At 37.9% G+C, this 14,059-nt stretch overlaps 1 protein-coding gene across 1 annotated transcript in view; it reads right to left on the bottom strand.

Annotated features, from left to right (window-relative positions):
* CNTNAP2 (contactin associated protein-like 2) overlaps nt 1-14,059 on the bottom strand; it is a 972,464-nt gene that overhangs the window by 486,471 nt on the left and 471,934 nt on the right. The window contains exon 10 of the mRNA XM_019470872.1: nt 7,330-7,501. Coding sequence (XP_019326417.1) covers nt 7,330-7,501 — 172 coding nt within the window. The remainder of the gene's footprint in view (nt 1-7,329; nt 7,502-14,059) is intronic.

Genomic DNA, 14,059 nt, shown 5'->3' with positions numbered 1-14,059 from the left:
AGCATCCTTTGGAGGAAGGCCTTTGGGGTGCTGGCCCCGAGGCAGTCCCTGTGCCCCAGAGGCCCAGGGGACTGTCCCTGCCCTCAGTGGCCATGCAGTGGGCACAGCTGCTGGGTGTCCCTGACGTGTCCTCTGCCACTCGGCTCCCAAGGACAAACCCAGTGCTGTTACTCTTCTCTCAGGCCATGGCAGAAACCAACCCTGCAGCCCAGAGACCACCCCTATTAGCTGTCAGGTTGCTTTACATACTCCTCCTCCTCAGAAATATACCTAAATGTTTACTGTCTTAGCTTTTGTTTTAGCACGAACAACTATTTATCATGAATAATCCACTTGCTCTAGAAAATTATTTTAGGAGCATACATTTTTCATAACAGAAAGATGGATTAATATTCATTAAAGTTAAATGAAAGATGATTTTTTCTTTCCTCTCTCTGCAGAGTTTATCTAGGATTAAATACAAGACAAAGAACAACTGAGGATTTTGGAGATTTCAAAGTGTTTAGGCATCCAGCTACAAGATGATATATAACCCCCACAGTTACTTGAAAGAGTCTCATAAGAATGCTGTTGAGTATTGTAACCTGTGTAATATAGGTTAAAGTGAACAAGGGGAAAAAAAAAAAAAAACATGGCAAAGGCATAAGCATAAAATAGGGTTCAAACCATCTGCATTTCAAACTATTCTAACTTGCTTAAACAGCTACTGATTACACTATAAAGTTATTTAACAGTCTGGGTCATTAGTCATACCGTTCCACACAGGGAACCTCACACGTTTTCCATCTTCTGTCCATGCAGTCCTACTCCATCCCTTGGTGCTGCTTTTTTTTTGTGGAAGCTTCCATGATATAATCAGCATCATTTTCTCTTTTTGGAGTCTTTCAGCTCCATCATCCAGACTCTAAGGTGATTATAGTCCTTGCTTAAAACTACAGAAAAGAAAGTAAATATCTTCTTCCTCTCACCCCTTCTGTGGAATAACACTTCACATGTTGGTTCCCTGCACATACTTCTGTTTCAAGTACTGTAAATTAATGCTTTTTAGTATTTAAGCAAGTAATACTTTAATGTATTCCACTCACTTAGCTTCAGACGCAGTGCAATGGTGGTGAATCCTAAAACTCTGAAAAAATTATTGTTTTTTTTCCTCCTCAAGGTATTTCCTAGCTTTACTAACACAATTAATGCAATAAGCATTCCATAAAATGACCCCCTTACTTACAACAGAAACTGTGCCCTTCCTCTTTGTCCATTTCAGACTTTACTTGATTAATTAGTCATTTGCAAAGAATTATGACTATTTGAATCATAATGAATGTCAGATATTATTTCCATGTGCAGCTTACATTAAATTGTTTTAGAATGACCTAGAATGGGCATTTTTGTATTTTAAAAACTACTGTTACATTGTAAAGAACTTGATTTTCCTTTACTGTAGAACTCAAGGACATCGCACAGCTCCAGCTGACATAAGATTGTCCCCTTTGCAAGGTCAGAAAGGAATAGGGTGATCTTAGATAAAGAAGTCACGTGAAAAATACTTTTTTGAGGAAAGTTTATTATAATGTCCATGCTATTATCATCACCAAAACACATGAAATCCCTAATTAAGGTTAATTTGAAGTGATAAAACCAGCTCATTACAATTCACTTGACCAGCCTGCGGGCCTAAATGGTTATTTAAAAAAACTGCACTTGTGTTGCTGTCTTGGGGAGCTCCCTTCTAACTAATGAGAGCTGGAAGGTCCAGCCAATTTCTTGAGGGTACCAAAGTGCTGCATAGAAATCTTTAGTCAAGCAACTATTATTATATCAGTATCTTATCTCTAAAAGAACATATATTTTAATTCTTATTGGACTCACTCTTTGTTAAGTTTTGCAGTTATCCAAATTTTTCCAGCTGCATGCAAGGGAGTAAATTTGTAAACACATAGGAAAACCCAATTTGTTCAATTTATTGGTGCTTCTCATGCCTCCTTTTTCACTATTTTTACAGTGTTTTCCCCCTTTTTTTTAATGTGAGAGAATGGAGATTTTTTCATAGTTAAAAAAAATTATTGCAGAAAACTAAGGTATACTATGAAGAGAAAGGTAAGTAAACCATTCCTATTTTGTGTCCAGCTCTGTAGTTTGTAACCTTCCAGCTGTCTATTGATCTGTGTTAAGGAATATGGCAGTTGTCACACTCTGGTACATAGGGGACAAGTGCCACAGTATTAAAAGCACTGTCACTGTCATCTGAGCTATAACCTGTGCCTACAAAGTCACTTTTCTGGACTGAGATGGGTTATGAAGTAAACACACTTGAATCTCTCTTGTTGAAAGGCAGCTTTCATCTCCATTTCCACATCAAAAGTTTGCAGGGTTCCAAAGAGAAATGGGGAGAGGGAGAGAAGAGGGAGAAGGTACATGTAGGAAGTGGCTTCCAGCCATATGGCCAGGAACATCTGCAGGCTGAAGTCATGGTATAGTTTCAGTTCTTCCCAAGTTGTACTTGGACATTTTACTTCCTTTTTGTGAATTTGTCTTGGGAACAGCACAACTGTAAAGCAGGTTTTGCTTCCAGTCTGGACATTGGCATATCATCTGCTTCTTATGCAGAATACTACAGGATGACGTCTGCCTTATTCCTCGCTGTCTGCCTCACCACTGGACTGGCAGAGGGAGGGGGAGAACAGAGAGGAAGGCCAGAAGCCTAAAGTCCATGTAAAGAGCCAGAAGTGAAGAATTCTAAGACTATTTGTAATGATGATTTTTAATTCCAAAGAAATTCTGTCTTTTTGCCAGTTACATTGCGGACATTTTCATGCACCAATATGCTTGCTGTTTTTTGTTAGTTAAATGAATTATTTCAAATTTTGATTGGCAATCACATAGTCTAGAGAATGTAGCTGCATGGGATTAAAGCTGAATGCTGGCACTCTGTCATACAGTGTATCACCACAGCAGGTGAGCAATAATCACCCAGAAATGTTCTGCCGCACGTATCCGATTACTTCCATTAATTCTTTAACATGAAATTATTATTGAAAATTGGCATCTAATTCATCTCACTGTGTTACAGAGGGAATCACACAGTTCACACATTCATAAGACACTAGAAGCAGCTACATGAAAATTCTTGGTACTGCATTTTTTTTCCCCATTTCTGTCATTTCACCTCTTATGGTACACAGAGATTTTCATTAAAATTGGCATATGTTCTGCATAATCTACAACGACAGATTGGACACTATATTTTGCAATCATTTTAGAATCTCCTCATTGTGATTTCGTGATTAAAATCCATAATTCTAGCCACAACAAAGTCAGGCAAGCTTTAGAATTCTCTGAGACTGCTGGGATAAATTAGTTGTGAGTAATAATTCCTGTTCAATGTCCTGTGCTAAAATCCTAAAGTGCAACTGTACCATCTGGACTCTAACAATACGTTACTTTGTTAATGATAAGTAAAGGAGGTATATAGAGACCTGTGCTGTCACAAGCAGTACAGCATGTTGATCACTGTGACAACAAGGCAACTTCCATTGCTAATACAATTAAAGTTAATTAAGATACAGAAACAGGGATGATTATTTTTTTTCAGTAGCATTTTAACTGCCTGTAATTACTATATATATACCTGCATGAAATTATATGCATTTATACTATTAGGCCACTGGTAAAAAGACAATATTCCTTAGCTTTGGTGTTCCCTTTTAATAAGATCTCAGCTTGTAGTCTTTGCAATAGCAAAATGCTCATGTGAGGAGGGGAAGACTAAAAATAAAAAGACCCTGGTTCAACACTTGTATCTCCCAAGTACAAGTGTAATACTCTAACGTGACTATCCTTCTAACATCTTAAAAAATACTGGAGCTAAAATGCAGAAACCTTTTCCATACGGGGCAGGTGTTTAGCTTGGCAGAACCTGGGACTTTGGAAGCAGTTACCTCCAGGCGGGTGCAACATGAGAACTCACCACCCTCACTACCTTTTATCATGTCCTTATAGAGAAAACTGTCCCCTCCTTACTATCTGCTCTGGCTAACGATGAAAAATGCCACTGTTTACAACTTTTTTTTTTTCCCCCCAACCAAATGGCTGAAGTCTGCAGTAAGAATAATTCAATGTGACAGCTTATCTTTTTGCCCAGCGGGGGTCTTCACTGAAGTGTGGCTATGAAAACAATTTCCATGTTGATGATGACCAAAGTCTTTATGATTTAGAACACAACAAGTTAAAAAAAGCAGGAGGACCCCAGTATCACAGCCAAGAGTATCTTCCCATTTCAAAGGAAATGAAATTAAGCTAATATATAGCACACATGGTACTTGGATCCTTTAAAAGAAAGCCACATAAAAAAATGTTATATATAGTGGCATGTTGTAACAGCAGTGCTTGTAAACTCTTACTTGCAGATGTTAATAAGACAGCCATGAAAATCCAGTCAGATCTAAAGCTTGGCATTATTACTTCTTAGTCAAAGAGTTTGTTTTAAAGTGCAAACTACAAAGAAATAAACTTGATCATGGGAAAACAAGAAGCTAGATTACATCTCATTCCTTAAAAAAACCAAAACCAACCCTAAGAAAATTCTTTGGATACTTTTCTAATTTCCTATCATTTCACAATTCTTACTCTGCTTGCAAAACAATCTTCCAGTGCTTAGGAAGCATAAATATAAGACACACAGTTTTAATTTATGTAATGAGGATGATATCAGGGTCCAAGGTGGCAGAAGAGAGAAAGAGAGTGAGAATACATTTTCTTATATAAAGAAAACATATATATGTTATAAATACAAATGTTATATATATAAACTATATAAAATAAATCTAATCTATAATACATGTTTACATAAAGGATAATAATGTTTTAATATAGTAAAAGGTATTTCATATAATATGTATGGCATATGGCATTATATTCTAATATATGAAATATTTGAATATATGTTATTATAGGTTATAAAAAGAAATACCTTATAAATAGTAACTTCTGTATGAAGTTCACTTCAGAAGTAAGCTGCTTGACATACAGGAAGCTTTAAGTCTTATTTTTCAAAAATGCATTGTAAAGCACCGATGCTAATTAACTTACATTGTAAGTGAATTGTAATTACACTGTAATACATTGCAAAAGCCTAATTCTGATTAACTTCACTATGATGATGGAATTATTTCTAATTGACACTGGCATAAGTGGGATCAACACAAACTGTCTCATAATCTTAGATTTACCCACTGGGGAAAAATCAGAGACTTAATTAGATGTATCTTCACATCCTTTCTTCCAAGCCAATTTACATGTCCAAAAACAAATATTCAAAAGAAAACTAAGCAATTCAAGCTACCAAATACTAACCACAGGAGGCCTTTCTAATTTCAGTTGTATGTGAGGAGATAGAACAAACTTCTTCCCTATGACAGCAGCTCTTCACTTCCTCTTTTCACTATGATTTCAACCCTCAACATGTCCATGAGAAGCAGCAATTTAAAGTGGCCTGACATGCCAGAACAACTCACTGGTACACCACAAAGCATGATCCTCAACGCTAACATTACTAAAATGGTATACTGGGTCTGCCTGGGATGAAGTTACTAAGTTAACCTTCTTCATAGCAGTCCATATGGTGCAGTGCTTCCCAGTTGTGGCTAAAACAGTGTTGGTAAGACACCACTGTTTTGGCTGCTGCTGAACAGGGCTTGCAGAGCATCAAGGCTTTCTCTCCACACCCTCCCCCATAAAGACCAGGAGGATGGGGGTGGGCAAGAGGTTAGGAGGGGACACAGCTGGGGCAGCTGACCCAAACCGACCGTAGGAATATCCCATACTATACAACGTCATGCTCAGCAATAAAAACTCAGGAAATGGAGGAGGAAAGGGGGATGTTTAGGGTTATGGAGTTTCTCTTCCCAAACAGCCGTTACACGTGCTGAGGCCCTGCTTCCCAGGAAGTGTCTGGACATCTGCCTGCTGATGCAAAGTAGTGAATGAATTCCTCTTTTTCCTTTGCTTGCATGTGCAGCTTTTGCCTTTCTTATTAAACTGCCATTCTTATTAAACTGCCATCTTAATCCACGCGTCTTTTTGCCCTCCTTCTATTTTTCTCCCCATCTCCCGGGAGAAGGGAGTGAACAAAAGGTAGGCCAGGTGTTTGGCTGCTGGCCATGGTCAACCCACCACAACTTGTTTAGTGCAAACTGATGTCTAAATTTCAGGAAGAGAAGGCATTTTGTGAGACCAAAGCAGTATGCCATATTTCGTTTTTTCACAGTATCATTTCTCTCTTTGAGATTCTCTTAACTTACAGTAGGAAATTAAAAGCACATGCATTTCTTTACCATAACTATGCATATCTTTGCTGATGATATCCAGAGTCACTCAACCTGTAGAATCTCCACCCCTGGAGATGCTCAAAACGACTGGACGTGGCCCTGAGCAACCTGACGTAGCTTTGAAGCTGGCCCTGCATTGAGCGGGGCTTGGACCACATGAACTCCAGTGGTTGCTTGTTACCTGAATTATTCTAGGGCTCTATGATCTCGTAATCTTTGCTTCTTTCAAAGCAGCATTCTAAAAAGCCATTTCCAGCTTTCCAGAAGACTTGCAATAGGTTTAATATGTAGGTAATTTTCATGATAAGCCAAGCTGCCTGCATTCAGGAGTTAGGCTAATTGCTCTTTCCCTGACTTTCCTAGTATTTTCTTTTTTGCCAACAAAGAAACTATTAATCAGGAGCAACAGAAATTAACACAGGTAAGTGGTTGGAAAAGTAGGGCTCAAAGCAAAAGCCTGCCATAATTCAGAATTACTCTTCTCAGTTTGGAAAAAACCCAAACCACTGAGCATTATTTTAATAAAGTTTGAGCATTAATTACATGCACAGACATGCAAGCATGTGGACCTATTTTAGTTCTCTGAGGAATTCAGTGAAGCCAGAAGCACTGAAGCCAGGAAGCACAACTTCTTCTTGCAAAAAGATCTCCATAACAGTCATCTAAGAAACAGAGAAAATGTGTGACTTCTCGGGAGAGTTCCCTCTATTCAAGGCAGCCATATTATTGACCCGTGGGTTGAATTTGACTTACAAGAGCTTTTCACCTCCTCCTCTGCCTGAGAGTAGGGAGAGTGGAGATATGCTTTCCACTGCCACCTACACAATCAACAATTTAAAGCCATCATCTCCATGATCTAAGCATGGTTCCCACTGCTAAAAAGGTAGGACTGCCTTGACGCGATCACTGGCAGTCAGAACCACCTTTTCTGTATCACTCTATATTTTCAGAATATGCAGGACATGTATCAGTGTATCAGAGTATCAGTGATGTGTCCGCAACTTACCTGTCAATAATGGCACACATGTCAATGGTGACATTGGCAAAGCTTCCCAGCTGACCTTGCTCCACTGCGTGCAAATCCACCAGCTGATCATCCACATGAATAAACTGCATGCATCCTTGAAATGAATGCTGAAATAGCGAGTGATCTGAGTCATTCATCTGTATAGGAAAACCTGTAGAGCAGCAGAATAGAGCATTATTAGCTTCATATACTCAAGCCAGTATTTTTTCACAGGAAAAGACATGTTTTCTAGATGGGGGAAGAAAAAGGCAAGGTGGGAAGGAAATATTATACAGTTATTAAATTACATTGCAATATTTTTAAGTCATTGGCAACTACCTGCAAGAATTTATACAGTACAGCTGATGATTCTTTCAGTAATTTTTGTCTACAGGATGGAAGTCTTCTGCTACCCTTCTCTTCCCCCAGCCCTCCATTGCTGTTTCTCATTACTTCTCTCTTCATACAAAGATTAAGGAAATAGGAAAAGCATTAATCTCCTTGCTGTATTTTAGGAATCACATTCCCATTTCTCAGTTTTTTCTGAGAAAAATGTATTCCATGTATTCCATGAAGTGAATTTCCAGTTCAGCTTTCTCTAGAACTAGGATTCCTGGGCAATGAATATTTCTGCTGGAAACTTTCTGCAAACTTAAAACTAGCCCTAAAATCTAATGTCCTGGCCCACTTCTGAGGAATCTGAGGACATTCTGTAGTATTTTCATTTTTGATCTGAATATGTTCATTTGCCTGTCTTTCTGAAAATTTTTTATAAGAGATGAGAATGAATTAGTGTCTTGACTCAGGCTAAAAGGCAGGGAGACAGAGAATGTTTGTATGTGATTGTTTAACTGAATGCCCTTCGGAAGTGAATATGTCAATTTACTTGAGAAAAATGTCCTCGATAAGACAGCGGAGAGCCTCATTCACTACTTACAAATCTTTAACAATGAACTCCCTGAAAAAGCTTCAAGAAAATAAATTAAACAGAATCTGTTTAAGATGAGAGCAGGAAGGGAGAGAGAGGGGCTAACAACAGTTTATTGGTAAAGAAAGAAGGTTAAAAGTCTGAAAAATGCATAATGGTTTTGCAGATTTCAGCTAGGAAGATGACTAGCCATGCAGTTCTTGACTGACAAGGGTAAAAAAATCACACACCTTTGTTTTGGTAGCTAAGACAGATTATACAGCTCCCATTCCTTCTCCCACTTTCCTACCCAACTTCCGATCCCCAATGCCTTACTTCCTTCTTCAATAGCATGGAAACAACTATTTGTCGAGACAGGAGAATAAGATTATCAAACCGATACTGTTTGAATAGCAGCAGGAAAAGGGAATGAAAGCCATTTTAAATTCTGTTCCCGAGTACAGTTTATCACATGCCACACAAATAGTTGGACTGACTAAAAGATGGCAATGAATAGAGGGCAAAAACAAGCAACTGGGGCTTGAGAACAGATGCTGCTTAATGTGGCACCTATTACTAAAAAAACCTCAGATACATGTAAGTCTTCCCCAAAATATAATTAAGATCCACTTTAACTGAAAGGCTTTGCCAGAACATTCATATGACCAGTAATGTTTTTCAAAATTTTCTAGAACAGTCTTGCCCATCAGCTAAAATTGCTGCTGGTAGCTCCTAAATTTCCCCGATGCACTTCAGTAAGCACTCACTTCAGAGTTCACTGGTGGTGCCAAAGAATTAATCAGGGATGTTACAGAAATTAAGCAGTGACCATGCTAAAAGTTAGCTCTGACAGGTATTTCAAAAAATTGGGCAAAGGCTTGTCTTGAGGTCATATCGCCTTCGGAGCAAAATTGTGACACTATCGCAGGAAGCCATAAACTGCTATGAGAAAGATAAATAACCCCCTCACACTAATACACATCAGATGGAGAAGGAAAAACTTCTAGGGATCCCCCAATTACCTAACTAGTGCATAATAACCTCATCAGACCAACTACCCCCCACCAAAATGGTGCTAATCCTAGACTGTGGGAATTGTTATTTTGGATTGGCAGAAAAGTCAAGTTGTAGGGACAGGCTTTATATTCTCTTCCCAGCATTGACTAGTGGCTTATCTGATGAAAAGAGGACAGGGCTTTCGGAAACCTGCCTCCTACTTTTTCTAACTTGTTCTTTCCAGTGACTGATTAAACTGATGCATCTGAGGCTTTACAGGCAACAGTACAGAGAGCCAGAAAGTGCAAGTTAATTCTCTGTTGTTTGGTGGATGCAAGCACAATATTTGCATGTCTCTGTCAGGTGCTTTCTCCAATTATATTTAAAGAGCTCACTCTTTCAGTATGACTGTCAGTTTTTCAAACTGTCACTGAAACTACCCTATAACTCCTTCTCAGCAAAAACCCCAAACTAACACCAAGCACATGGTCATTTAGATCTTCAATGCATTAGCAGAGCTGTGCAGGAAACCTGTGTATCATCTTCCGGTTCAAAGCACTTCCACAATTCCTTTGTTTTAAATATTAAATTCAAGGTTACCAACACTGAGGTAAACGCTTAGTAATATTCATGTAAACCCAGCAAAGCCAAGGACATTATATGGATATATCTGAATATAATGAAAGATTATCCACCATCCTTCAAGCACTAACTGAAGAATAAGATCAAAAACTAGAGCCACAATTCATTCTTCACATCAAAAAGAGTATGATCCAAATAACTAAGCCACAAATGTATGATTAGATTCAGCAATATATTCCAACAAATTACTACCAACTTTTGATAGCATTTGAGAACTAACCATAGAGGCATTTCAATACGTGATTCTCGGCTTCTCTGCATCTGAAGTATCAGTTCTTGACCTACACTATATTAGCACACAGTTATTATTGGTCTCTGGGACATGTTCTCCGCTTTGCTACTCGTTGAACCTGCAAACAGGAAAGTGGCAGCCAGGTCCCTCAGCCTGGGCAGAGACCCCAGGTCCCTGGGTCCCCAGGCTGGGCTCCACTGGCTGGGGTAGGAGGGAGTTGTGGGCTGGAGTGGCTGGAGCTGCCGGTCACTCCTAACCTAACTACATAAATCAAGCTTTCCTCTATTACCCAAGAGAGTGGTGTACCCTGAGCATTAGTCGGTTTGGGATTCTGAATTTTGCGGTACCTATCAATGGATGAAGACTATAATTTGCTCACTCATATGTCTTTCTTTGCCTGTTTTCCTGCTACTCCCTTTGTTGTTTCTAGTCATGTAAGGAACCGTAAGAGGAAGGGGTTTTATGCACTTGTACAGCACCTTGCATAAATTGTCTGTGAGGCTGAATGGGTGTCAAGGCATTTCAGTCATGCTATTACTGTAACAGATAGTTATGCAAAGAGATAATTTCAAAAACCAATTCATTATCCAGAGGGAATGGAAGAATGGTGGCTTTTCTGAACTATATACTTCTCACAAACCAGCCTTCTCTAACACCAATTTTTTTCTGCTTTAAAATTGTTGCCATAGCTTAGACAAACTTTTCAGAATGCAGTTAATAAACGTACTGTTATGTAAAGAGTTTAGCACATGGGAAAGCAACTAGATAAGCCTTGTATATAACACATTGTTTTTGAACTATTAGGTATACAGTCTAATGCCCATTAATTTTGGTGGGACCTGGATATTTCAGACAGTTCCAGTCCGAGTCATCTGGGGCAAAGCTTCCGCCTCAAACGTAAACCTGGAAATGACCTAACACCTTGCAGTTATTTCAATACACACGACAATACCTTCCCCTTCCAGATTTGCATTATTGAGACATGATTTACTTCCTCATCCTTCCTACAATGAATGAAATTTTAATTAAATGATGTTCTATAACAAAGGCTAACAGTAATGCTGTCACTAGAAAGGCTAAATAATGGATGAACAATTTGGACAGGACTGTATTGATCTTCTTGCTGACAAGAAAATATGTACATTTTCAAAATGCACATAAAATGCAGTTTGGACAGTTTAAAACAATGCTCATGCTTATGATTACAAATGCACCTTCAAGTCAGGTAGACTCCCTTATCCTGTAATTTCTACATCTTTCTGACTTTTTCCGTACAAAATCTGAATCTTACCATTTTATTTTTCACATTCTAAGCCCACAAAGAGATGGATTATCCTGCAAAGGTCAGACATGGATTGAATCTGAATTTTCCCCAGACTTCAAGGAAATTTGTTTCCAGGACTTCATTCTGACCTACCAAATACAGAACCACCAAAATTCTAGATCCAGCTCCTGATCTTAATTCAAACTTGCATGAAAAATTAGAAAATCTATAATTTTGATTCATTTTATTTTCTGTTAGAAGTCACTTTAACATAACAAAATAAATATAATAAATAAATTATAATATAGGTATAATAAAATACCTATGAAAGAAAACAATATTTCTTTTCCAGTGTCAAGATCTAATGCCTCTCTCCAAAATTCCTATGAAAGAAAACAATATTTCTTTTCCAGTGTCAAGATCTATTATGCCTCTCTTCCAATCACCTGAGTAAGGTTCTATCAAAGACATTATAAGAAAGGAAGTTGAAGGAAGAATATCTTCAAGTTCGTTGTATAATAACGAAAGAACAGACAGTCAGAGCATGTCATTAAACATCTGATGCACTACTTATTTCTGGGATCTGACGTAAGAATGAAATATCATACTAGACTCCAAATATACAATTAGAGATTATTTTGTATCCCTACTTGAAACACTCAGATTTTCTTTGAAATGTAATGCAAATTCTATTGTGACAAGAAGACAGTTTTTCTCCACAGCTTGTGAGAACACCTCATCATTATATTTTTATTTTTGCCTTTTGTTTTATTTGTAAGTTAATGATGGGCTGATGTTTGTATTCAGGTGGTGCTTGGTATTTTACTTCTTTAAATGAAAAAAATACACCTCTTTAAAAAAAAAAAAGTAACTATTATCTTAGATATCTAACTGGTAGTCCATATTGTCTTCAAGTAGTTGCATGGGTAGCTGCAGAATCTAGTAATCAACAGACAAAGTGACTGATCTCAAGTCTGACAGTGATTTTTATCTGCATGGTATTTCAAGTATATGTCCTGGATCCTTGCTATGCATAATGAGAGGAAGGAAACAAAATTCTTTATTTGTCAGGATAAATAGCAGCACAGTATCGTTCAAGAGTCAAGTAATCTTCAAATTTTCTATACTTATCATACAGAGTTAAAAGAGGTTATTCTGAACCCACAGAACAAAACTCAAATTCAGTGCATAACAACATACTTAGATTGAAGATATAGCTGGTGTTTCATATGTTAATAAACAGGAAAAGACACTAAAAGCTCAATACACCTACCTACTCAAATTCACTGTAGTATTTTTATGCTTGTTTCAGTCAGACCAGAATGGCGCCCTTAGTGTGAAGTGGAACACAGGCAATAACTTTGGAAAACTAGAAGTTTCCTGCTCCAAGAGCATGAAATAAACTAAAGAAACAAACTGCAGAAGGGATGAACAGCATGAGTTAAAATGGAATATTTTTTTCATTTCATTGCATCTCTGTAAAGCTACAGAAATGCTCAAAAAAGCACACACATATACTTTCTAAGTATTTGAAGGAATATGGGACCAGTACTGGACGTTTCAACAGAGTCATGCCTCTTTAACTCCAGTCATAATTCTGTATTAGGGAATATGAGGACTAAGGATGGGGTTTGCCAAGACATTTGGATCCCATGTCTGGCAACTGTATGAACTGTTCTGAAAATAAACACGACTTCAGAGTCTCCCATCTCAGTGGAGTGCAGAAAGACAAACCAGAATGGGAACTACAATTTTTCTGAGTGTATTTGCAGAGAAAGGCATTTTCTAATAAATTAATCTTTACTTTTGTCTTCATTATTTCATTTTTAGAAACAGAGGTTGAATGCAAGGTAGCACATTCTATCCCAACAAACGTAAATTACTAACCTAAAAAACCCAAATGTGTCTATATACAGAGATAAAAGCACACTTTACTAATGCTAGAGCTTAGAACAAGAGGATGTAGTACTTCTAGCACTCCTGGAGCACACATGAGCCCTCTAGGTAAAACAGGCTAGCATTAATGAAGTCTCCGCTGGACTTTGCAGAATCTTCTCTGTACATGTCATTCATATTATGATGAAAAAGTTTAACCAGATCTCATAAGACTTGGCAGCATTTTCTACCAGTGGTGCAACTCCTGATTTGTTTTGTCTCCTCTGGAAATCTGGTCTTCAGCCAGACCCTCTTCTCTTAAAAATATTTTATCGCCAGCTGTCTGCTTATTAATTGAAGCCAGTTCTGGAAAAACATTGAGATTTTTCAGTCTCTCAGTGTACTATCATTCCTTAACCCTCAGTTAGATTTCACTTCGGTGTATTGACACTGATTCAGTACCTAGCAGTCCTTAATGGGATTGAATTCTTTAAAAAGTAGCTTCTAGGACCTCTCTACTTGAGGTACGAAGAATACCAATACAGTACTACGGTTCTCCTTTATCATGTGCCAGAGAAATTCTTCCTGGAGCACAGCTGAGATTTAGATGTAATAATTCTAGGGTCATGTAACCTAGCCATAGATATAGGTCATGTATAGCATAATAGGTTATCTGAACATGTAATTATACTGGTATTTTTTATAAGTTGGTTGTCGAGGAAAGAAACAGGCAGATAATCATAGAATCATAGAATCATAGAATCATTGAGGTTGGAAAAGACCTCTAAGATCATCGAGTCCAACCGTCAACCCA

This window comes from Aptenodytes forsteri, unplaced genomic scaffold (genome assembly GCF_000699145.1).
Source record: "Aptenodytes forsteri isolate BGI_AS27 unplaced genomic scaffold, ASM69914v1 Scaffold282, whole genome shotgun sequence".
Taxonomy (NCBI): Eukaryota; Metazoa; Chordata; class Aves; order Sphenisciformes; family Spheniscidae; genus Aptenodytes; species Aptenodytes forsteri.
Note: the sequence above shows the minus strand (reverse complement) of the source record. Positions and strands in the feature narration are given on the sequence as shown.